The sequence below is a fragment of the Haliotis cracherodii genome, unplaced genomic scaffold, assembly GCF_022045235.1.
Source record: "Haliotis cracherodii isolate W230 unplaced genomic scaffold, xgHalCrac1.p SCAF_22, whole genome shotgun sequence".
NCBI classification, from domain to species: Eukaryota; Metazoa; Mollusca; class Gastropoda; order Lepetellida; family Haliotidae; genus Haliotis; species Haliotis cracherodii.
The window spans coordinates 2,668,547-2,696,176 of NW_027266278.1; the positions used below are offsets into that span (position 1 = coordinate 2,668,547).

Sequence of the window (27,630 nt, forward strand, 5' to 3'; positions counted from 1 at the left end):
AAATTCTAAATTCATGGTAGAATGCAGCTTTAACTCTCTTTCCAATTGTCACAATTTATTTTACACCTCGTCTGCGGGTTTTTATACTCTTCATTACTTTAACTTCACATCTTCGGTTGTCTGTAAAACAAATTATTGCATAATCATACTTTAGTTTTCCCAACATAGGAAATATCTTTTATTCATCGTACATGTAGATCCATTTTTGTCTACTTCTTTCCACTTTTCGCACCAATCCACCACGTGACTACACCGGCTACGCCGAGAGCATCTGGCCACTGCACCGACCGCCAAAAAACGCAGTTTAGACAGCCGGTACCAAGCCACTCAAAGGCCACCGGCTACGCCGAGAGCATCTGGGCATTGCACCGACCGCCAAAAAACGCAGTTTAGACAGCCGGCACCAAGCCACCCGGAAGGAAGCGGCAAAGCACCAATCACAAGCGAGATCACTAATGTCAAGGCCGTCATTTCCTCCATCAAGCTGGCCATGGCGACACACGCAACTTCTCTCTGCCTGGCATCGTCACACACACACGCGTGCTCGCTCGGTCGGTCTTGTCGCACCGGCATCGACGGAGTGGACGATTATGCACATGCATCTGAAGGTAAGTTCAGTCATATATTTCACTCATCGTCTTTATTTCCCGCACGGAGCGGCCATTCTGTCAAAACATGGACGAGGCATGTTCCAAACCTTGTCCTTCCTTTGGCCATTTGCAACTTCTTAACTTTCATCACAGAAAATGTCACCTGTTTTGGCCGCTCTCTGGTGCACATTGCAGGCGTTTTCGTTGCGAAGAAGCAGGCAGCGTGCCTCCCGTATTCTTGTATGTATGTATGTATGATCAATGCCTACCTTCACACACTGACCACGCCCTATAACAGTTTAAACAATTACCGTATTTCATCCGACATAAGAACGGCACTATGCTATCATTAATCAACATGCGCCATTCATCACGCCCTTCAGTGTAAACAAACCTAAGTGTTCAACTACCGTATCCCCTTTATTATGAGTATGTGTTGTATATAGTACTTTTCTTCTGTTGGAAATGTATTTGTTTGTCTTGGCAATGGGCTAAGGGGAACAACTCTGTCAGTCTTCCAGGTTCATGCAACTTAATTAGGGTCACCTCACGACCAAATGCGTTTACCTCATTGGCTGATGCAGCTTTGTCAGCCGTGTTCTTAACAATACAAAGATATGGACCCAGATTCCTTCATTGTTTTCTGGTTTGTATTACAACTTATGGTCGCAATAAGGCTGCAATATAAGTAATAATGTACCTAATAATATAATAAGGTAACCTAGATTTGAAAATACTATATTTGTAAACACAGGGAAATGGTTAGTTTGAGTAATTTCATTATTTCATGTTCGCGCTACCCGCACGGTATGTAGGCGTTGACAGACGACATGGTAGGGAAGGTTCTTCATAGTAAAGACCCAAGTTTTAGGGCTCCAGTTATGCATATATGATGATATTTGTTGCCTAACCTGTATAAACTGTCTGTTTGGCAATATATTCTAAGTTAATGTAGGATGCAAACAGTATTTTGTCCAAAGACAGTGTTTGTGGGTTACTGAGGTCACGTGACTTTCCACCATATCACTACACATCTAGTAGATATTGAAGCTTGAAGAATCAAAGTATAAACTATGTCCCTGGCTGTTGTACATGTTGTTAGTTTTCCCCTCTATGTCATTAGGTAAATCAATCTGTCCTAGGGGTATGGGAGACAACTCTGGTTGTCTTGTTTAAGTAGTGATTTGCAGGGCGCTTCAATTGTACTGTAATGTTAAATAGAGAATCTCACCCGAGTGTCTTTTGATATCAAATATATCAACACGAGTTCATAAAAGTGGGAAAACTCCGAGGCTTGCCAACATCATTCTTTCAACTTTTTCAATTTGTAGACAGTAATTAGCAGTGTCTTCAGTGTAAAAAGTACTGAAAACAGCTTCAGTAGCAGAGCCATTAGTGATGTCATTTGATTGTGACGTCATGGTAACCAGTGATGTCATTTGATTGTGACGTCATGGTAACCAGTGATGTCACAATGGTCTGTAAACCATTGTGATGTAATTTCATTGCAGCGATATCTACAGTGTAGATATCGCTTGATCTCATCCAAGCGATATCTCCTGTGGGAGCCAGTTTTGAATGATAAAATGTTATGCTCTTCACTCAAAATCCATTTATTATAATTCATGTGTAATATCTTGATATCCATAATTGATCATAGTACATTTTGGGGTATTATTCTGTAGTATATTTCCATGTAAACACTTCATATTTCAAGAAGAGTTTCTGTCAAACTAATTTCAAAGTTCATGCTGCTTGAAGTATAGTTACTTTTCTTGTACTGTAAATAATGGATAATATATTATAATCATAGGATTTATGGTTCTGATATTTATTGAAAGTTAATATTGATCCTGTTAACCATTGTGTTGATTAATAACTATTGTAAAAGGCGTTCATGTCATCTAGACCAGTGTTGCTATAAATAACAGAGGGAACTAAGTAGGTACATAGACACTTTACTGAAACTATCCCTTTAATAGTCCATGAGTTGTATACTATATCCGTTGCACCATGGCAAGTTGTAAACTTGATGACAATACAAGTTTTGAAAGCCATGTTCTTACGAATACAAAGATACTGACCCATGTTCCCTCGTTGTTTTCAGTCAGTCTGAGTGATTGTGAGCTGGGTAACATATGCATTAATTATGCTCCATTCATTGATCAAGTTGTTTGTCTTTATTCCATTGCTGCTGTACAGGCCTGCCAACCTATGTCACACCTCGTCTCTCTCCCCCCTGGCTCCCCCCCCCGTCCCTCCCAATCCCTTCCTCCCAATCCCTTCCTGTTCATTGTATCATGGATTATTACTTTTAACTTTTCTCTAAAAACCTAATGTAAAAGTAAATAATATTGTCGACATTAGTCTCTTTGTGTTACCACTTGATTGTAACCATGGTAACAGTTCTGTAACTATTCCCGTATCGTGAACCAGGAAAAGTGACATCTGTATTAAGACCTTTATATCTCATTTTCCAAGAAATTGATGTTTTGGTTGGTTACCAAGGTATCAGAGCATGAACAGTGGTGGAGTAATTATGTTTTAACTTGTTTTGGTCATGAATCACTTGTGCTTATTGTGTTGGACATTGTTGCAGACCCAAGATGGCTGTGGGGCGCCGACACAATCTCCTGACACAACTTACCACAGCCCTGATATTTTCTTCTTTATGGAAGATTGTGAAAGGTAGGCGATTTTATCCTTTGGTCTCCTTGTACTTAATAGTATTTTTCATGAGGTATACTGTATTTGTGGTATGAAGTACCTCGCTCTAATAATAGCAGGGATTTATATGGAAATCCAAACAACGTTCCATTTGTTCCCTCAGCAGTCAAATTGGGAAAGAAAAATTGTAATAGTGTTCCAAATTTGGGAATTTGTACTGTCTTTTGCTGCAGACTTGGGGTTGAATATAGATAATCCCGAAATGGATTTACAAGACAGGTCCTTTTGTGAGTGTGTTTATTACAGCGATGGTGAGGGAGTAACTGTTATTGTCAACAATGCAGTTTACTGGGTCCTGCTTAATTAGAGCTAATTGTCTCAGGCTGTTCATTGTGGCACTCAGTTCACAGTTCGTTGTGTTAGGGTAGGTTAGGTTACCTACAACTCTTTCCGATGAAGCATCCCTTTACGATCATTGGTTAGGCACCCCTTTCCGATCATTAGGGTTAGGCACCCCTTTCCGATCAGGCACCCCTTTACATTAGGGTTAGCAACCCCTTTCCGATCAAGTACCCCTTTACGATCATTAGGGTTAGGTACCCCTTTCCGATCAAGCACCCCTTTACATTAGGGTTAGCAACCCCTTTCCGATCAAGTACCCCTTTACGATCATTAGGGTTAGGTACCCCTTTCCGATCAAGCACCCCTATACGATCCTTAGGGTTAGGTACCCCATTCCGATCAAGCACCCCTATACGATCCTTAGGGTTAGGTACCCCATTCCGATCAAGCACCCCTATACGATCCTTAGGGTTAGGTATGTGATAGGGCATGGGTTAGCTATCTCTTTTATTTGATCCAAAGTCATGGAAAATCCATGCCATTTCTTTCAAGTTTCGGGCACCTCGATGTCTCTGACAACAAATGTAACTTGTGGTTTCAATAAGCACCCCCTACCTTTGATAATTTGCCAAGCTCCCAGGGTGCTTACTACTGCTGACATTTAGGTCTATATTGATGTTTTTTGTTTCAATTGACTTGCAACCATGGCAACATGTGATACAAAGGATTCCAGAAAATCTCTTCTTTTTCAGGAGAAATCTAGATTTGCCATAGTTTTGTACACTTGCTTTGGAGCTTTCGGATATTTTGGTCAGTGTCTGTCCGAGAGACAAGTGCTGTTGTGCCTAACAAAGTATGACACCAACATCTGAAGTGTTTCATTACTACATGTCCATATACCCTGTCCATATACCATGTCCATATACCCTGTCAATACTCCATGTCCATACACCCTGTCCATACGCCATGTCCATATACCTCTCTATATACCATGTCAATATGCCCTGTCCATATACCATGTCCATATACCATGTCCATATACCCTGTCAATACTCCATGTCCATACACCCTGTCCATATACCATGTCCATATACCTCTCTATATACCATGTCCAATACCCTGCCCATATACCATGTCCATATACCTCTCTATATACCATGTCCATATGCCCTGTCCATATACCATGTCCATATACCATGTCCATATACCCTGTCAATACTCCATGTCCATACGCCATGTCCATACGCCATGTCCATATACCTCTCTATATACCATGTCAATATGCCCTGCCCATATGCCATGTCCTTATACCATGTCCCAGACTCATTTATTTACTGCCGTGGTGATGCTGGATATTGCTGACTTCACTGTTCAACTTCACTCACGTGTTTATAAGACTGTGAGAGTGGAAGGTCGGTGGTTCGATCCCCTGGTGGGACGGTAAAGGATGGTGCTTGTTGTTACCCTGTCTGGCGTTGGGCATTAAGGAGCCAAACCAAGTACTGGGCTAGCACTATAAAATGGGCATTAGTCCCGACTAGTAATATCAGCCACACAAACAAGTTGGTGGTTCAATATAATCTTGTCTCTCGTTAAGACCCCAGATCATATACAACAATCCCCCCCATTCTGTTCCACCCCTCATCCCCATCTCAGCTCCATCTGATAGCACTCATCCCATTCTCAGCCCTTCAGCCTGTTTGCTGGGATGTAACTGGAATACCGTTCAAAGCAGCATTAAACCTCCCTCCCTCACTCACTCATTCACTCACTCACTCACTATCATCATATACTTATCCCATTGTCAAATATTAAGAGACTTGGGTGGTTCCTCATAGAATTATGTTTTTTCGACTGTATACATAACTTTATTGAAGAGACTACGATATATGTTAATCTTAAAATGAATGCCAGAAACCAGTGTTCATGGGTTTGAATCCTGGTTCGACCCGATTATGTTTCTAAGTTTTTCCCCACCATACCCAAGCTCATGGATTTTGCCAAAGTGGTGGACATCTTAGACCCACCTACATCACATTGGGATTACCGAGGACTGATTACTTCCCTCAATGAACTCAACTGCACTCCTTCATAAGATGGGATAACAGCATGAATGTCCTGTTAATGATGTAATTTCAGTAACATTTGACAGAAAAATGATGATGTCAGCAATTAATCCCACATTTACCTTCACGTCTTTTGTTTTCTGTGAAAACAAATGATTGTATAATTATTCTTTATTTTTCACATCAACCACAATTAGATCTTCTTCCTCATAGCTCAACTCGTTTCCACTTTTCACACAAACCCACAACGTGTGAACATCCACCCTGCTCATGGTCTCCATTTCACCGACCACTACACTGGCACAAGTCTTTAAGGATATGGCTATTAGTTCCAATCGTAATTCCTTAAATATATCAATAATAAGAACATATTGTCCCTATAAAAGACTGGCCTCCTTGTAGACAAGTGCATTATTATCCATTATTATGTAATTTTCATTCAGTAGAGATTTGGAGCAAGTCTAACCCATCACCCGTAACCGTAACTGCAAGCACCAATCACAGGAGAGATCACAAATGGCCTTGTTAACCTCCATCAGCTGGCCATGGCGGCACGCACACGTTTCTTGTGCCTGGCATCACCAACATGCTGGTTCTGTCTGGTCAAATCTCCATCGCTGGTCAGGGACAGCTGTAAGTTCCTTCGTATATTTTACTCAACAGTTTTTATTTCTTGCATGTAGCTGCCATTCTGTCAAATAGGGAAATAGGGACGACGCAATTTGGAAACCATGTCAGGTACCTTGGCCATTCGCAGGCCTCCAAGACATTGTCACCTGTATTTGCCACCCTCTGGTGCACTTTCCAAATGTTTCTGTGACAAGAAATTAGGCCCCCGTGCTTCCTGTATTCTTGTATGTATCATAAGTGCATACCTTCACACACTGACCACGCCCGAACAGTGTAAACAAACCTTAGTATTCAACTACCATATTTCCCACAAAAACACCTTCCTTTATTATGAGCATTCATTCGTTATGCTCCATTCATTGAACAAGTTGTTTGTCTTTATTCTATTGCTGACTTTGTACAGGCCTACTGACTTGATGTAAGAGGCCACCACACGGGATGGGTGGGCAGGCTTGGTGACTGGGATGATTGTTTCATTGTACACTGGTGATGTGTACTGCTTACAATATCAATCACTGGTTTGTCTGGTCCAGACTCGATTATCTTTAGGATGTAGTTATGGAGCTGAGTGTGGCGTAAACAAACAAATCAGAAATAAGGCCACAGGCTGAGGTCAGTGGGTGCACGATGCAGTACAGCATGTGGCCAAGCATGGATCGGGTGGTCAGGCTGGCTGACTTGGTGGATGCAGGTCATTGTATCCCAGTTGCAAAGATCTATTATTCATATCAGTCACAGGATTGTCTGGTCCAGATGCGACTGTTTCAAAGGATGCTGTCATATAGTGGATTACTGCTGAGTGCGGCGTTAAAGAACAAACGATGATGGCATGGGCCATTATTCATATCAATCACTGGATTGTCTGGTCCAGATGTGGCTATTTCAAGGCATGCTTGTCATATAGTGGAATACTGCTTAGTGTGGCATTAACCAACAAACGAAGATGGCATGGGCCATTATTCATATCACTGTTCATACTCCATGGGGTGGGGTAACTTAGTGGTTAAAGCGTTTGCTCGTCATGCTTAAAGATGATACTTGTTGTTACCCTGTCTGGCGCTCGACATTAAGGGGAGAAAACAAGGACTGGTTGGCTCGGAGTCAGTATACTGTGTCTGAGTGGGGTATACATGTTAAACTGTGGCATGGTATCTCAGTGAGCTAGCACTATAAATCAGCATCAGTCCGGACCAGTACAAGCAGCCACACACACATGATGTGCATGCACGTCGCTATATAAGTGCAATAATCTTGGACGTGACGTTGAACCCCATTTCACCTCACCTCACCTCACCTCACCTCACCTCACCTCACCTCACCTCACCACCCTGCCCATGTAGGGATGCCGAGTTAGAATAGGTCCCAAGCAACTTATGCTTGTCGTAAGAGGCGACTAATGGGATCGGGTGGTCAGGCTTGCTGACTTGGTGGATGCATGTCATCGTATGCCAACTGCGTGGATCGATGCTCATGGTGTCAATCACTGGATTGTCTGGTCCAGATCCCATTATTTACAGATCAACGCATATCGCTGGAATATTGCTGAGTGCGGCGTTAAACAACAAACAAACAAATAAACATTATATCTATGACTATGTAACAGAACTGTCACTGTTCAAAGCGGCATTAGAAGACTCATCCTAAATCACCTGTTTGTTAACGAGACAAGGCTTCCCAAGTTATCAATAGACGGAAATAGACACTGGAAGTTTAGTTTCCCTGAATGGCATGCCCAAACAGCTGGCCTCCTAGTTCAACCTCCACACAACTCTACAGTTTCTCATGAAGTTTCTTGCTTGCCGTTTTCTCACGATATTTTCCACTCACAGTTCATACGTATGTTCTGCTCTTCACACACCAAACTGCTTCACACCTACTCACCTTTGAGAAGTAGGATTGCTATATTGATAGAGGAAGGCTTGCGATACAGAGAAGTGTTGGATGTGTGTATGTATTACACACAGCCTCTGTGTCACAGCTAACAGTAGCCTTGACGTACAACTGGTCTTCAGAAACCCATGCTTGCCGTAAAAGTTGACTATGCTTGTCGTAAGAGGCGAACAGGGTGGTCAGGCTCGCTGACTTGGTTGAAGCATGTCATCGATCCCAATTGCGTGGATCGATGCTCATGATATCAATCTCTGGATGGTCTGGTCCAGACTCGATTATTTACAGACCGCCATCATATACATGTAGCTGAAATATTTCTGAGTGTGGCGTAAAACAACAAATAAACAAACAAACTAAAGTAGCCTTAATTGATATCTAGTTACATTTTTTTGGCACCTGGGTTTGATTCCCTGCATGGGTACAATATGTGGTGCCCATTTCTGGCGTCCCGGGCCGTGATATTGCTGGAATATTGCTAAAAGCGGCGTAAAACCATAGTCAATCACTCACTCTCTTCTCGTGCTACTAGTGTCACTGTTTGCCCTAGCAAGTGGTATCAAATGTGTTATATTGTAGTGTTATATCCATTGTGTTATGTAGTGTTATACCCTATGTAGTTTAATCCTACTTTTAGTGATCCCCAGTGTATATATAGTTGTATGTATTGCGTCACGTTATTTTGTTCTTTTGTATGATTTGTTGATGAAAATATAATTCTGGTCAGATTCAAGACGGTGCTGGTGCATTGCGATGTAAAGTGCAACAATTTGCTGTACAGAGTTGTGCCCCTTGACCATGCCAGGATCTGGTGATCATAGGTCAGGCTTATTATGATCCTGTGCTCGTGGGTACCAAATAGTCAGCAGGCAGGCTGTGATACTGCTGAATTTTTGTTCATGTATCATCAGCCTCACTCACTCTGGACTTGTGTTCTTCAGGGCCGAGAACACACTGGGGAATATTCTCAAGAAGAAGAGCTGGAGGTATGCTATTCCTGTACTTGACACATGTAATACACACACACGCGCACGCGCACACACACGCACACGCACGCATGCACACACACACACACACACACACACACCAAGTATATATACTAAAAGCCTAGGCAAGTCTAGATCAACCTAAACCAAGTCTAGTTTCCTTGATTCCACATGTGAAAACAGCAGGAAAGAGAAAAGGTTCTTTCGAAATAATAAAGTTCAATTATTTTAAAGAAATGTTTTGATAGACTTACTTCAGGGCCGAAGACGTACATTCGACAAGCTGTGAAGTTGCTCAATATTTAATGACTACACTCACCTTCCATCCAATTAATTGGATTAATATCAAATGCACACAGACGAAATAGCTCTTATATATGCACTGATTCATTGCTAATTTTACACAATTGTTTAAACAGTCAGTCAAAACTTATTTACAGTTCATACAGTTCAGAATCAATATTTTTTACTTGTGATCGATACTTGTATCGAGAAGTACTAAATCGTGATCCACCGATGCATCTGAGTATTGTCCCACCACTACAAATGATTTCCCCTTGTTCGTATTCAGGTTTAGATAGGTAATTTTCACATTGTCTGGTTGGCGCTGTCAGTGATTAAATCAAATCAGTCGCTGTACGGATTTCAAGGTGTATTGTTCAGAATGTTTCCACGACTGCCTGTTGTATGGACATTGATTATTTCAACTGCTACAGCTCTTTGTACAAAGGAGGTTGTTTTGTCTTTCAGGAGATCGAGTTACATTCTGTCCACGAAGATCTACTGGGGAGGGAAGTAAGTGCATCATTACTTGTAACATCTAACAATCTGATTGGCAGTCTTGGACCTGTAGACCTGTGAAGGTCCGGGGTAGAACAGGTCTTCAGCAACCCATGCTTGCCGTAAAAGGTGATTATGCTTGTCATGAGAGGCGACTGACGGGATCGGGTGGTCAGGCTCGCTGACTTGTTTGATGCATGTCATCGTATCCCAATGGCGTGGATTGATGCTCATGATGTCAATCACTGGATTGTCTGGTCCAGACTCGATTATTTACAGACTGCAGTTATATAGCTGAAATATTGCTGAGTGAGGCGTTTAACAAACAATCAAACATGGACTTGTAAAACCCGTGCATGGTGGCCGGCCTATGTAGACGTCATGACGTCATTGAGTGTGATGTGATGTCATCTTCTTGTGGCGTCATAATTGACTCACATTTTCAGTTACAGTTAGCATACCGAACCCACTGGTGGTCACCAGAAAGATCTAATGTTGTCATACAAACATGTTAGGGCTGCGACGAGTAACTTGTGTACCCTGGTCGGGTGGGTACTGACTAGGACCCGGGTACCCACAGGACTACCCGGACCCGTGGTTAGTCACATGCTATATTATTGTTTAATGACAAAAATTATCTAGAACTCTATGGTTGCACTACAAGTCATGAATGTTCGCATTTCTTTCTGACTATGCACCCATTCCTTCTGATTTTTCATATGGTTGAATAAAGATATAACTTAAGTCAACTTCAGTGTATGCATGACCAGATTGTTTCATACATGTATCTAAATACGTTTTGCCAGGGCTGTTGTAAAAAAATTCCCAATCAGACATTTTGTACCTCTCTCTTGAGACCTTCAGTGGGTATTCGGGTAGGGTCGGGTAATAGGGGCGTAGGTTCCCGGTTAGTAAATTTGGACTCGTCCCAGCCCTAAAACAAATGAAAACTCATCACTACTGCCGCGCCGTAATAAAACTGGAATATTGCTGAGTGCGGCATTAAATAACAAACAAACAGACAAACAAACAATAACTGTTGCCATGGAATAGTTACAAAACATAAAAAGCTTTTATTGGACCAATCCACTCGCTTGAATACATATCATACCATCCGGACAGTCTCTGAAATTTTTCATTTCGTAAATATATCCTTACAGTAGTTAACCCAAACGATTCCAATGAATAAAGAAGGGAAATAACTCTGCCTATTACCTTTTACTTTTTTTATATTTAAAACTCTCAACACCGATACTACGTATACACAACCATTTAATAATTATCATCACTGTTCATACTCCATGTGGGCGGTGGGGTAGCTTAGTGGTAAAAGCGTTTGCTCGTCGTGCCAAAGACCCGGGTTCGATTCTCCACATGGGTACAATGTGTGAGTCCCATTTCTGGTGTCCTCTGACGTGATATTGCTGGTATATTGCTAAAAGCGGTGTTAAACTATACTCACTCACCTACTCACTCACTCACTCACTCACTAAAGGTGACTGTGCTTGTCATAAGAGGCGACTAACGGGATCGGATGGTCCGGCTCGCTGACTTGGTTGAGGCTTGTCATCATATCCCAATGGCGTGGATAGATGCTCATAATGTCAATCACATGATTGTTCGGTCCAGACTCGATTATTTACAGACCGCCGTCATATAGCTTGAATATATCTGAGTGTGGCGTTAAACAACAAACAAACAAACATACTAGCATCCTCCATGTTTGTTTCCAGGGCCGAGACAGAGAAAGGACTTTCCCGGAAACATATCGTTGAAGGTAATGTGGAAGAGAAGGGCCTCCAAGAGGATAAAGTATTCGATTATCAGACCTTAGACCCAGGTTTATTGCCTCCCATAGTACAATGTGTGGGGGCCCTTTTTGGGTGTCTCTCACCATGATAGAAAAGTGGTACAATGTGTGGGGGCCCATTTTGGGTGCCGCTCACCATGATAGAAAAGTGGTACACTGTGTGGGAGGCCATTTTGGGTGTCGCTCACCATGATAGAAAAGTGGTACACTGTGTGGGAGGCCATTTTGGGTGTCGCTCACCATGATAGAAAAGTGGTAGAATGTGTGGAGCCCATTTTGGGTGTCGCTCACCATGATAGAAAAGTGGTAGAATGTGTGGGGCCCATTTTGGGTGTCACTCACCATGATAGAAAAGTGGTACACTGTGTGTGGCCCATTTTGGGTGTCACTCACCATGATAGAAAAGTGGTACAATGTGTGTGGGCACATTTTGGGTGTTGCTCACCATGATAGAATGGTGTTTATTGTGGGCGGACCTCTACTGGTCTTTCTTCAGTGTATGTGACGTCTTCTAATATATATAAATTATTTTCAAAATGGAGATGATATAATCTAACTTTCCAAATGAAAAATGAAGTTTTTAGTAAATTTTAACCAACTATAGGTAAAGATTTCATCTATTAGAAAACTTCATGATTCTATGTGTAGGTATATTAATCTTTAGCAAATGGATAATAACGTGCATGCTTATGAATTCCCTTAGTTTCTGTGGGTTCGAATCCCAGTTTACCCCAATTACTGGTAGGTTTCCAGGTTTGTCAGCAACATACCCGTGCTCGTGTGTTTCACCGAAGTGGTAAACATCCGAGACCTGCATCACTTCAAGCTTTCCACCCACAAGCTGACACGCCTGGTATAATGTTAAAAGTGGCGTTAAACCCAACTCACCCACTCACTCACACGCCTTAGTTTCTAACATGCATAACATTCTGTTGATATGTGTTATTAATGACGGAATTTTACAATGCAGTGGCTTCATAGTTTCACAAACATTGTGGCGTTACCATGGATACTCCCATTCACTTTTGCTGTAAATAAAACGTAAGGGTCAATTCACATTTTGGTGTGTGAAATATTCTAGATTGCATCTTATCACTTACTTGCACTTTCTGAAAAGGTCGTAATTCTTATGAAACTTCTACCTCTATTACATATCTGCCATAAGTCCTGTATTTTGGCTTCAATCACACTTACTAAAATTTTCAGATTTTCAAGAGACGTCCTCTTCACTGTCAATTACACACAACTAGTTGTCGCCAAGTAGTCACGTAACTACCCAAGCCATCATGTCATAATGGCGGCAACGTCACTTTTTTTCCTGTGTGTGCTGGAGTTAACACCTACTTGCACTTTCTGAAAAGGGTGTGTTAGATCAGTGATTGTATTGGAGAGAAATCCCTGTGTTTCACAATCTAAGTAAGGATAAAATATATTGATGAACAACTTTTTTTTACAAATAGGAGCAACCTTTCGGTGTAGGTTCTAACACTGTTCTCACAACCTTACCGTCACTCCTTATTGTAATAAGGAAGTTGTTCATCCACATATCCTATCCTTGATGAGTATTCCAACTTCGAAATGCCTCTCAAAGAAGTTTCGCAATCCGTATCACCGTGTCACAGATTGATGTATGTATGATGTGGTGATATCAATTTGTGACGTGTGCAATGTTGCCAGGTCTGAAGGGGTCGCTGGAGAGGTTGCAGCAGGACTATGTGGACATCTTCTTCGCCAACAAGCCGGACTCACACACACCAATGGAAGGTAAGGACTAGATTGTTTTCTGGAGCATGTCTTCTTGTGTCTGACAGCTGTTCACATGGTGCTTCATCAGCTGAACACGACTCTGTCTTTCATTGCTTCTAGCTCTCTGCCACACAGGAAAAAAGGACACATCCCCCTAACAAGCAGGAAATTAATGATACCTTTACCAGATGACCTGAATCAGGCTTACGGTCAAATGTAATACCCAAACATGGCTGTTTCAGGGCCAGGGCCATGACAGTATATATATATATATTATTTTTTTTACAATAATCCTAGGCATGTCTAGACCAAACTAAACCAAGTCTAGTTTTCTTTAACAGCGGAGGAGAGCAGCTTCATTTGAAGAACATTTTTTTATATCTATTTTAATATTACTGACTGTGATCTAAAACAACATTCACTTTCTTGCATATTGTAAGAAGCCTAAATTGCAAATACCTGGACAAGACTTTTGTCCCAAGGGTAGGCCTTTGAAGCCTTCAATATGGCATTTGAGATTTGTATACACCAAAAAATAGCATTTGCTCACACACATTAATGTATGAATGAAAAATATATTTTTTAAATGAAAAAGGAGAGAATTTATGTCTCTGTTTACATTAGTGCTGCTCAGTGCATTGAAATCCTTCCTGGGGGAGGCCATCTTCCCGAGACAAGGGAGTTAGCTGATTGTAAAAGTCCAGTTTCCACCCTTGCCAAACTAGGCTTAAAGTCAGGAGTTATATGTTGCCTGGACTGACGAGTCTATGCATGGACCAATCAAAATCAACTTGGATTTCAACGTTCAGATTTCGGTTGACTAAGGATTTGCAAAAAATGTGTACCGTCAACTGGGCATCGACAGATATTTTCCAAATCTTTTCACATTTTCAATCAAGTTACTCACATGATTTGATGCTCTTCGCGAGGAAAACCCCGTTTTGTTACAATATCAATATCTTGATCATTGATCAGATCATCTTGACTGGGCTCCACCATTTTCTTTGAAGCTAATTCAAGTGCTATGAGAGGTGGAATCTGATTGGTCAGTAGGAGGGGTATAGAAGGGACATAATTTTGTAATAGCCACAGGTGGCTCTACGATTGAGCTTAGAAATTCCAGCCTTGCTCGACAAGGGTGGAAACTGGACTTTTACAGTCAGTTAACTCACTTGCTTCGTTAAGATGGGGGGGGGGGGGGGGGTGCCAAACACACACACAAACAGGCGTCACCTGTCTTTCACAAACACTGGCAGATATGACAGGAGTGGTCTCACAACGGCAACTCAGTCAACATTCAATATTCATATTCAGTACGGTTCAGTGTTGTTTTATTTCTAACTCATCAGATTTTGATGACAACTTGATCAGTAGCTCATGGTCGCTGTCTATTTTAGACTGAAACGTGATCTCAATCCCATAGTAACACGATCAAAACCGATGCTGTTCACGATCCATGCATTGCAGTCTGAGGATGTTGGCACCGATTTCTTGGTCAACCTCATTGTGCTAATTGTGTCTGCACTACCTATGGCGAGACAGATCTATAATGAGACATAATGCAGTTTACATCTGTCAAATATTTACTCAGGTCGTGATAGGGAAATATGGACTTTTATATCTGGCACTAACACAGCATGTAGCAATATTGGCTACACACTTGAGTGATATAGCTTGTTATAACCATGTAGGTGTTGGCTGGAAGCCATCTTCCAGGGTTATAAAGGAGAGAATGTTACATTGACTGCTGAAGCTGGTACCAGATTGACCTTATGCTCCTTTGCTTAATTATTAAGGCCACATCAATTGATGTTCTTGTTCTATGGTTAAGCCAGCCTATATTTAATTGAGTGGAAAATAAAACAGTTTTTAAAATTTAAGTTATCTTTATTCACTTCCCTGGGGTGGTGGGGTAGCCTAGTAGTTAAAGGATTCACTTGTCATGCTGAAAATTCGAGTTGATTCTCGACATGGGTACAATGCGTGAAGTCGATTTCTGGTGCCCCCTGCTGGGATATTGCTGGAATATTGCTAAAAGTTGTGTAAAACCACTCACTCACTGTTCTCCTGGTTTGTTTTAATTGAATTCAAGACCATTTTAGGTGATGATATGTGTAGAGATTTGTGTCAGGACGAGGCTATTAAGGCGGCCATCTTGAATACAGAATGTGAGCACTATGAGCCCGTACCCGATCTAAACAAACAAGAACCCGAATGATGAGCAGCCATTTTGAAATATCGTAAATAATATTTTGGTTTTAACGTTGTATTTTCAAAACTGTATTCAGTGCAGTAGTCAGAAACTGAACGCTGAAGCCTCTTCCTTTTTATCATGTTTGTTGGTCCTTTTAGCAGATAAATACATGTTACCTGTACGTTGTGTTAAACCATGTCTGATTAGCATTATATCATGCTATAAGTATGTATACTAAGACATCTCTCTCTCTCTCTCTCTCTCTCTCTCTTTCTCTCTCCCTCTCTCTCTCTATCTCTCTCTCTCTCTCTTTCTCTCTCTATCTCTCTCTCTATACTTTTAGCAGATAAATACATGTTACCTGTATGTTGTGTTAAACCATGTACGATTAGCATTATATCATGTTATAAGTGTGTATACTAACACGTCTCTCTCTCTCTCTCTCTCTCTCTATCTCTCCCTCTCTCTCTCTCTATCTGTCTCTATATCTCTTTCTCTCTCTCTATCCTTTTAGCAGATAAATACATGTTACCTGTACGTTGTGTTAAACCATGTGTGATTAGCATTATATCATGTTATATCTCTCTTTCTCTTTCTACTCAAAGGAGGTTAAAGATCACCCAATTGTTCCATAGTACTATTATTAATCCGTCATGTCATGACAGATTGACAATTGTGATATGAAAAGATTCAGGTGTACTTTGACTTCAGCCTAATTGACTTTGTTGCCCCAGGCTTTTGTGTAGATGAAGCTGTCCTTGATGTAGACAGCATCTTGAATTGACTAAGAGAGGCCCTTGTCATAAGTAACAGTGGTTGTGTGGAAATCAATATGGCATTGCAGGAAATCTCTCATACTACATTCAAGGAAACTACTGATGTTCACTGATCAAGTGGAAAGAATAGGTCCAGATTGGATATCAGCTTTGTTGATATTAAATCTTAAATTGCTTTGACAGAAGTCAAATTGGCTAAGGAAGGGCTGGTGTAGATTCAGTGAGGTGTAGATTCATGTAACATGGGGTTGGTCAGGCTACAGTGTTGAAGACAGAGTTCTAAGTCCACCACTGAACAGGCATAGCGGCTCAAAATTAACTATATTTGGCTTTATCATGTACAGTAAACAACGTTTTTAACCAACACGCATATAACGAACTAACGGATATAACAAACTGTTCTTTTGGTCCAGGCCATTTGCCATATATTTTATCATATAATCATAATGGATATAACGAACATGCTCATAACGAAATAACGGATAGAGTGAACTCATCTTGTGGTCCCGTTTATATAACGAACTGTTAATCCTTGAGCTGAGCTCCTCACGTGTCACCAGTCTGCTTATCAAAACTACTGCGGCAAAGCGCGGCTGGTCAAAGCGACAATAAATACTGAAGGTAATTGATGTATTCTTAAGTACTGACACCTTGTCCTCAAACTACACCCTCAATTAACAATAGTAACACAGTGATTGAAGTGGATATATTCTGTACATGTACAGTGCACACTTGTTTATAAGTTATCGAGTAACATGATGTCACATGACTTGATAAAAGATGTCTGATGGTCGAAATGCGTACAACGAACGACGGATATTACGAACTAAAATTGGTGGTCCCATTGACTTCGTTATAACCGTAGTTTACTGTAACTTCAAGATAGGATAGCATGGGATAATATTCATTGCAGAAAACATTCCATTATGGAACAGATGCAATATTTGAAATGACAAAACATTATGATTCATACATACATATATACAGACAAACATACCTGTGAAACACAATGAAATCATTTTAAGAAAATATCAATATGGAAAATCCAAATGGTCAAGAAAAAATGGAAAAAAGTAATATTCCCTTGGGATTTGCAACTTGTTTGGCTGCTTCTGTCGGAGAAACAACTGCATATTTAGGAGCAGTGACCGGACTAAATATTCTTTCCTTTAGGAAAGTCCCCACTCCCCTTATGTAAGTGGTTGATCCGTTACAGTCACCTTTGTCTGAATCGGGTGAAGCTGTGTCAGGTGTAGCCGGAAGCAAGGTCTTGACTAGGGGTAGCCTGGTGGTTAAAGCGTTCACACTGAAGGTCTGGGTTTGATTCCCTATGGGTACAATGTGTTAAGCCAATTTCTGGTGTCCCTTGCTGTGATATTGCTGGAATATTGCTAAAAGTGGCGTAAAAACCCAACTCACTCACTCACTCACTCTTGACTATATCCCTCTGATGTTACAGAGGTGGTGCGTGCTTTCACCCATGTCATCAACCACGGCTGGGCCATGTACTGGGGGACATCCCGCTGGAGCCCCATGGAGATCATGGTAGGTGGTTCCAGGTCATAACTTAAGAAATTAAATCTTTTAAACACTTCCAGTTGTAAAAGTATGGTACCCTCATGTCTTTGTCCCTTTTGTCTTCCTGATGAGAATAGCCTCCAGTAGCAATGCTAGTACAAGCCGATGAGAATAGCCCCCAGTAGCAATGCTTGTATAAGCCGATGAGAATAGCCCCCAGTAGCAATGCTAGTACAAGCCGATGAGAATAGCCCCAATAGCAATGCTAGTACAAGCCGATGAGAATAGCCCCCAGTATCAATGCTAGTACAGGCCAATGAGAATAGTCCCAGTAGCAATGCTAGTACAAGCCGATGAGAATAACCCCCAGTTGCAAAGCTACTACAAACCGTTGAGAATAGCCCCCAGTATCATTTCTAGTACAAGCCGATGAGAATAGCCCCCAGTATCAATGCTAGTACAAGCCCATGAGAATAGCCCTAGTATCAATGCTACTACAAGCCAATGAGAATTGCCCCCAATATCAATGCTAGTACAAGCCAATGAGAATAGCCCCCAGTATCAATGCTTGTTCACGCTGATTAAACTGTGGATTGGATGGTAACGACGTAAGACAGTTGATATTAATATTGTTGGCATACCGATGACATTAAACAGTTTCTCCGTGTCTAAAGTTATTAAATGGAATGGTGTCTTGCATGGAGCCCAGGAAGATATTTTATGACACTTCAATCAATAACATGCACGTAGAAGCTTTCATGTGCACAGGAAAACAGTTATCAGCTTTATCTTTCCTCTGATTTCATCAAATCATGACTCTACTAGCCAACACATTTTATCCCATCTGAAAATGTACTGTCGACCAACCATATGTTGATGGCACTGTGTTTGGATGGCTCTCTGACCAACAGGCTAGCGTTGTATGTGTGTTCTGTGATTGTAGGAGGCGTACTCAGTGGCGAGGCAGTTCAACCTGATTCCTCCGGTAGCGGAGCAGGCAGAGTACCATCTGTTCCAGAGGGAGAAGGTGGAAATACAGATGCCAGAACTATACCATAAAATAGGTGGGTCTACAGCGGGCTTCCAGCACCTTGTGTGAGTCTAACAACAACTTGGAGAGTCTAATATTAACTGGGATGGTCTATTGTTAACTGGTTTTGTCTACTGTTAATTGGAAGGGTCTACTGTTAATTGGAAGGGTCTAATGTTAACTGGGAGGATCTAATGTTAACTGGTTGGGTCTACTGTTAATTGGAAGGGTCTATTGTTAACTGGTTGGGTCTACTGTTAATTGGGAGGGTCTAATGTTAACTGGTTGGGTCTACTGTTAATTGGAAGGGTCTACTGTTAATTGGAAGGGTCTAATGTTATCTGGGAGGATCTAATGTTAACTAGGAGGATCTAATGTTAATTGGTTGGATCTAATGTTAATTGGAAGGGTCTACTGTCACCTAGGTATTGCATCACTTGGACACACCAGAAACCTTTGTTCTGGGTTCAAATCCCAGTTCATACCGATTATGTTTCTAGGTTTGTCAGCACCATACCGTGCTCTTGGATGTCACAGAAGTGGTGAACATCTGAGTCCTGCATCACTGCGGGCTTTCCTCACACATTAAGCGGACACGCTGTGATATAACTAGAATACTGTCTGAAGCGGCAATAACCCCAATGCACTGACTCACTATGATATTGTGATGAACATATATTTTGTTGGTGTTTTATTGCTGGCTGTAGCATGAACATGACTGATACTGTTAATACCATGACACTGTTGATACTATGACACTGTTGATACTGTGACACTGTTGATACTGTGACACTGTTAATACCATGACACTGTTGATACTGTGACACTGTTGATACTGTGACACTGTTGATACTGTGACACTGTTGATACTATGACACTGTTGATACTGTGACACTGTTGATACTGTGACACTGTTGATACTGTGACAGTGTTGATACCATGACACTGTTGATACTATGACACTGTCGATACTATGACACTGTTGATACTGTGACACTGTTGATACCATGACACTGTTGATACTGTGACACTGTTGATACTATGACACTGTTGATACTGTGACACTGTTGATACCGTGACACTGTTGATACCGTGACACTGTTGATACTTTGACACTGTTGATACCATGACACTGTTGATACTATGACACTGTTGATACTATGACACTGTTGATACTGTGACACTGTTGATACCATAACACTGTTGATACCATGACACTGTTGATACTGTGACACTGTTGATACCATGACACTGTTGATACTATGACACTGTTGATACTGTGACACTGTTGATACTGTGACACTGTTGATACTATGACACTGTTGATACTGTGACACTGTTGATACTATGACACTGTTGATACTATGACACTGTTGATACCGTGACACTGTTGATACCATGACACTGTTAATACCATGACACTGTTGATACCATGACACTGTTGATACTGTGATACTGTTAATACCATGACACTGTTGATACTATGACACTGTTGATACTATGACACCGTTGATACTATGACACTGTTGATACTGTGACACTGTTGATACTGTGACACTGTTGATACTATGACACTGTTGATACTATAACACTGTTGATACTATGACACTGTTGATACTATGACGCTGTTGATACTATGACACCGTTGATACTATGACACTGTTGATACCGTGACACTGTTGATACTATGACACTGTTGATACTGTGACACTGTTGATACTCTGACACTGTTGATACCATGACACTGTTGATACTACGACACTGTTGATACTACGACACTGTTAATACCATGACACTTTTGATACTGTGACGCTGTTGATACTATGACACTGTTGATACTGTGACACTGTTGATACTATGACACTGTTGATACTACAATAGTGACTCACTGCTTGTTCCAGGTATCGGGACAGTCACGTGGTCCCCTCTTGCCAGTGGGATCCTCACGGGGAAGTACGATGACGGTGTTCCCATCTACTCCAGGGCTGCCCTCAAGGTAACAACCATCTACTATCTTGAAGGCTTCAAATATTGGTTTTTGAAAAAATAATTTGTTATAGAAAATACTGAACAAAATATGTTTCCTCCGATATGCTGTCCTGAATGAAATGAGTATTGAATAAAAAATAATCAGTTCCTTCTTTCAGAGAAAGTACTTTCATGTCCTGAAGCAATAACTGCAAAACCTAACAAAAATTGCAAAGATATAAAAGGTTCATTGTAATGAGATTTGAGGAGAACCTTCACTTCACGTCTGAGTTTTCATTATTTACATCTTCATCTTTGAACAATGCATCTTATTCTGTGAATTACTGATGCTTTCAGGGCTACAGCTGGTTGAAGGATAAAGTGCTAAGCGAAGATGGACGACGACAGCAGGCCAAATTGAGAGAGGTGGCAGTGATTGCTGACAGACTAGGCTGTTCTATAGCACAGCTCGCCATAGGTGGGAATACCAGCAGTCCTAGACAAGCTTAAAGGGGGGGGGGGGGGCTTGGTGCACTTCGACTTGCAGTCCCAGCAAGTCTAGACTAGGCTATTCTATAGCACAGCTCGCCATAGGTGGGAATAGAAATAGGTTTAAAGGGGGGCTTGGAGCACTTCAACTTGTAGTCCTGGACCTAGTCTTAAAGTGGGGCTTGGAGCACTTCAACTTGCAGTCCTGGACCTAGTCTTAAAGGGGGACTTGGAGCACTTCAACTTGCAGTCCTGGACCTAGTCTTAAAGGGGGACTTGGAGCACTTCAACCTGCAGTCCTAGACCTAATCTTAAAGGGGGGCTTGAAGCACTTCAATCTGCAGTCCCAGCAAGTTGGATTTAAGTATTTCAAAACTTGTAAAGTTTGTAAATTCACACGATTATGTTCCAAGTCACCTAGGACGTTCATTACAACATCTAGACTGGGCTGTAGATCATGGTTTGTCTTGTTGGTTGGGTCAAGCCACACTTAGCAATAAGCCAGCTATTTGATGGTGGTCTGTAAATAATAGAGTCTGGACCAGACAATTAAGTGATTGATATCATAAGCATCGATCCACACAATTTGGATATGATGACATGCATCAACCAAGTCAGCAAGCCTGACCACCCGATCCTGTTCATCGCCTCTTACGACAAACATGGGTTTCTGATATGGTTTGAATATTTACAGGCCGCCCTGATATCTTTGGAAATTTGCTGACTTCTGCATGAAACAAATAAACAATGTAAACAGAGAATAAATGGGATTATGAGTGAGTGAGTGAGTGAGTATTATTTTACGCCGCTTTTAGCAATATTCCGGCAATATCACAATCTTTCATCTTATGATCAGATCCCTTAGTTATGTCCTCAATTCACTTCAACCATGATTACTCTGACCTCAAAATTGACCTCAACTTTGACCTCCACATTGACCTCCACATTGACCTCAACTTTGACCTCAACTTTGACCTCCACATTGACCTCCACATTGACCTCAACTTTAGATTCAACTTTTACCTCAACTTTGACCTCCACATTGACCTCCACATTGACCTCCACATTGACCTGTTTGGGAGCAGAAAATTATTTCAAATTACGTAATCTGTTTTGCTATTTGACCTGTCCGCTGATCCAACCCAATGCCTGTTTTCTCGTCTCCAGCGTGGTGTGTTAAGAGTGAGAATGTTCACTGTGTCCTCCTTGGAGCTTCCAATGTTGATCAGCTGTACGAGGACATCCAGGCCCTGCAGGTAAGAGTTACCTCCCTTTGCCTGGTGGGGTGCCCACTCTCGCTGTGTGTGATTCACTGCATGTACTTTCTTTGCTGTTCACAAGCTGATGACACTGCTAAGCTGATCACGTGGACTACATGAGTTCTTGCTTATTTGATACTGCACAAATTGCCAGCCTGTCAGTCACTGTTAATGACATGTAGAGTTTTACTAGTTGAATTTTATAGAACCAGGGAAATAATTCATTGACAGTTAATCGACAATTTGTGAAGAAAGTGTGCAGGCTATTTTGCACATTTTTTATGGCATTTAGGGTAAGAATGAAAAAAATCGCAATTTTTTCCAGAAATCCTTTTACATATTTCTTTTCACCTTTTTGTAGTTAAACTTAGTTTTAGATAATTTGGGTATTGGTTTCTATAGAAATTGGGCGTGACTTCTTTCTTTTTTGAAACAACACAAACTACAAGCTTTGGAATTGGGATTTCTGGATTCCCAACCGTTTCGGTATCTAGACTCCCCGTGATGGACTGTTCCCTGGTTCTGGCATTTCAAGTGTATTTTGCATTTGTTTGAAGTGTGGTTGCTGTGATTCATGTCCTCATGAAGTTATTTCTCATGTGCTGTTCCTCACACCTGTTACCGTAGTTCATCTAAATAATGGCATAACTTCAAGCTTACTGTTAACAAGTGAGGAGTTTAGTAACATTTAAGTTTCATGGACTGAAATAGTTTGAAACCTTGTGACTTCCTTTGCAGAAAGCATTGTTTGTCTCGTCCCATGTTCCGATACTTACAAATAGCCATTTTCATTTACTGTAAATTTGTATCTGACTATGTCTTTCTGGTACTGCACTGTTGTCAGTCCATGGGCCTATCCTATTCAATTTTGAAAATGGAATTGGTGAGCTATCGCCTGAAATCCTTGCCCAGACAGTAGCACATGTAACACATGTGGCGTCTCATTGGGCAAGCGACTTTGTTCGGAATGTGCCTCTGTTCACCCAGCAGTGAATGGGTACCCGGTAGGATGAGATGGCAAAGTGGCTGTTAACCTTCTAGCACCTATCAGGCAGCTGGGGTTGTATTCTCCCCAGGGAGTTGAGAATGATTGTTGAGTGCACACTGATCCAGTGACCGGGGTAATGCTAGCGCTTTGAGCATGCCCATGAGGGGTGTAGAAACATGCGCAATATTAATAGCCTATTATTATTATCATGTACAGATTAAAATAAAAAATGCGTCAAAGAGGGCTTGGGTGATCCTGGCACAGTCAGGCTGGTTAGGCTATTATTATTATTATTATTATTATTATTATTATTATTATTATTATTATTATTGAGTCTTTCAATGAAGGAAAAATCTTCACAGTATTATTAATGCCCCCTACCACTACCCTGTCCAAAATCTGTTATCAAAAATTTCTGATTTAACATATGCTATATTTCTGTTTACTTCTATGGTGAAAAATATTTTTTTCATCATGCTGAAAAAGTCACCAGGTTTCAAGATATTGGTATGTAGGAATCGAATTAATAACATTCCCTCTGTCTCCCAAACATAGCCGTCACTCCTACACATTAACACTGCCAACAGGCAAGTCATTATTTGGCTTACTACTCAACATCAGGTTTGTTTAATCACTTTTCCATTTTTTACCCTTGCCAGTTTGTTCCTAAAATCACGTTGGAAATTCAAGAGCGTTTGGACACTGTACTAAATAACAAACCCCTTCCAAGGTCACCTCCAGGGTCGCAGCGGTGTACGTTGTCGTGGTAACAGAGCATTTACATTACCCTTGTAACAGGCCCTTGTGGCTGGTTTAAGGCAGGAAGCACAAGTGTTGTTGCATGAGAAACAAGCTTGTCCGTGGAACAGGCTCCTTGGTTTGAAATGCAAGGATATCCATCTAATCCAGATTGTATATTATCCATGCTAATTCTAGATCTTTAGATTTAGTCAATTCATCTTGGAGCTTACACAGGGCAAATAGCCATAGCCATATTCGAAGCCATATTATGCCCACTACAATTGATTATGGTCGGCTGCGAGTTGATCTGCAAGCATGGTTGTAGCCACCTATCACAGTCGGGTGCTGTGACTGGTGTCTGCGATAGTATATAGAGGTTTGCAAACGAGACATCGCTACGAGGAACTTGCAACTTTACTTCTCAAGGGAGATAATAACCCAACATTACTTAACAAGGGAGACAATTACCCAACATTACATCACAAGGGAGACAATTACCCAACATTACTTCACAAGGATTATAATTTCCTAACATTACTTAACAAGGGAGATAATTACCCAACATTACTTAACAAGGGAGACAATTACCCAACATTATGTCACAAGGGAGGTAAGTCCCGAACATTACTTCACAAGGAATATAATTTTCTAACATTACTTAACAAGGGAGATAATCACCCAACATTACTTAACAAGGGAGACAATTACCCAACATTATGTCATAAGGGAGATAAGTCCCGAACATTACCAAGCTCCTCACAGCGATATCCTGTTCGCGGAGCTCTCTATACTATCGTGCCACCAGTAAAAACTCCCCACAACCATGCTTGGAGTTGAACTTGCAGCCGATTGACCGTTATGTTTACAAACAAGTGACGACTGTCCTGACGCTGAATACACTTATCCCTGCTGAATTACTGTTTTTGTTTATCAATTTGAATTTCTATTTCATTAAAACTATCATGTAATTGATAAAGTAAGAATGTAAGGGAGAAGTTGGTTGATTTTCCGTTAGTCTGCAATCTTGAACCAATTTGATTATACAAACAACAAAGTAAATTCATTTGGAAAACATGGTCAGTCGTAAACCTTTTCAAAACGAAGTATGATGGCATTCCCAAACACATAAACAAAAGTATGAAGTGACTACATTAGGGGTTAGAGGGTAAATTTCAAGATTCTTGTAATGGCCAGGCCCGCACTGGTGTTACCCAGAGTGTAACGAAGGTGTCACACGCTGGGAAGGAGCTTGCAACATTACTTCACAAGGGAGATAAGTCCCTAGCATTACGTCACAAGGGAGATAAGTCCCCAACATTACATCACAAGGGAGATAAGTCCCCAACATTACGTCACAAGGGAGATAAGTCCCCAATATTACGTCACAAGGGAGATAAGTCCCCAACATTACTTCAAGAGGGAGATAAGTCCCCAACATTACGTCACAAGGGAGATAAGTCCCCAACATTACTTCAAAAGGGAGTTAAGTCCCCAACATTACGTCACAAGGGAGATAAGTCCCCAACATTACTTCACAAGGGAGATACGTCCCCAATATTACGTCACAAGGGAGATAAGTCCCCAACATTACTTCAAAAGGGAGATAAGTCCCGAACATTACGTCACAAGGGAGATAAGTCCCAACATTACTTCAAAAGGGAGATAAGTCCCGAACATTATGTCACAAGGGAGATACGTCCCCAATATTACGTCACAAGGGAGATAAGTCCCCACCATTACTACACAAGGGAGATAAGTCCCCAACATTACGTCACAAGGGAGATAAGTCCCCAACATTACTTCAAAAGGGAGATAAGTCCCCAACATTACGTCACAAGGGAGATAAGTCCCCACCATTACTTCACAAGGGAGATAAGTCCCCAACATTACGTCACAAGGGAGATAAGTCCCCAATATTACGTCACAAGGGAGATAAGTCCCCAACATTACCTCACAAGGGAGATAAGTCCTCAACATTACCTCACAAGGGAGATAAGTCCCCAACATTACTTTAAAAGGGAGATAAGTCCCCAACATTACGTCACAAGGGAGATAAGTCCCCAATATTACGTCACAAGAGAGATAAGTCCCCAATATTATGTCACAAAGGCGATACATGTAGTCGATGCACTTCTGAAGCCATGCTTTGTTTGACCAGGATCAAAGATGCTTCCCCCTCATGGAGACCGCCTCCATGGTCTAGTGGTAGAGTGCCCGCCCGGAGAGCCCAAGGTCCGGGGTTTGATCCCTGGCCGCGTCAAACCATAAGACGCTTAAAGATGATACTTGTTGTTACCCTGTCTGGTGCTTGACATTAAGGGGCGAAAACAAGGACTGGTTGGCTTGGAGTCAGTATACTGTGTCTGAGTGGGGTATACATGTTAAACTGTGGCATGGTATCTCAGCGAGCTAGCACTATAAATCAGCATCAGTCCGGACCAGTACAAGCAGCCACACACACATGTGCATGCACGTCGCTATATAAGTGCAATAATCTTGGACGTGACGTTGAACCCCATTTCACCTCACTTCACCTCACCTCACCACCCTGCCCATGTAGGGATGCCGAGTTAGAATAGGTCCCAAGCAACTTATGCTTGTTGTAAGAGGTGACTAAACGGACGAGGCTATGTGACTTGGTTGGTTGCATGTCACTGTACACCGATGGCATTGGGCGCTGCTCATGATTTCAAACACTGGATTGTCTGATCCAAAACTGATTATTTAAAGGCTGCTATAGCTGGAATACTGCTGAGGGTCAAACTTCCCTTGAGACTTGCGAATTCTGGTAGCCTTGTGTTCCGAGGACCAGTGAGACATTAACATATGTAGCGTGTAGATTCTTTAGTAAAAGCTATTTCACCATTCAGAAGTACCCATTTTACAGTTCCAGTGATACTGAATTAAGCAGTGCAATTAACACCTGTCTTGAAGTATGATTAGCATAATCAAATGTATTTAGTACTGAAAAAGTCAACAACCAAAACAAGGCAGTTTTTAGGATAAAAGCAAATATGCTAATCTTGAAAAAAGCAATTGAGATGTTAGTTTGTCAACTTGATAATACATAAAATGTTAAAATAGCTGTGTAATAGGAAATTACTTGAAATAGCTGTGTAATAGGTGATAAATTGAAATAGCTGTGTAATAGGTGATTAATTGA

The 27,630-nt window shown here is 41.3% G+C and overlaps 1 protein-coding gene and 1 long non-coding RNA gene across 2 annotated transcripts in view; both read left to right on the forward strand.

Moving 5' to 3' along the window:
* The first annotated feature begins 546 nt into the window (after positions 1-546).
* LOC139471169 (uncharacterized) lies at positions 547-6,169 on the forward strand. The gene is made up of 3 exons (XR_011653821.1): positions 547-608; positions 3,190-3,278; positions 6,109-6,169. It is a non-coding gene; the product is annotated as an uncharacterized lncRNA (long non-coding RNA).
* An 82-nt stretch (positions 6,170-6,251) lies between these two features.
* Positions 6,252-27,630, forward strand: part of LOC139471431 (voltage-gated potassium channel subunit beta-2-like) — a 55,013-nt gene continuing 33,634 nt past the window's right edge. Inside the window, exons 1-10 of the mRNA XM_071253794.1 lie at positions 6,252-6,298; positions 9,094-9,168; positions 9,919-9,963; positions 11,682-11,725; positions 13,436-13,522; positions 17,934-18,019; positions 18,936-19,056; positions 20,924-21,018; positions 21,348-21,468; positions 22,647-22,735. Coding sequence (XP_071109895.1) covers positions 6,252-6,298; positions 9,094-9,168; positions 9,919-9,963; positions 11,682-11,725; positions 13,436-13,522; positions 17,934-18,019; positions 18,936-19,056; positions 20,924-21,018; positions 21,348-21,468; positions 22,647-22,735 — 810 coding nt within the window. The remainder of the gene's footprint in view (positions 6,299-9,093; positions 9,169-9,918; positions 9,964-11,681; positions 11,726-13,435; positions 13,523-17,933; positions 18,020-18,935; positions 19,057-20,923; positions 21,019-21,347; positions 21,469-22,646; positions 22,736-27,630) is intronic.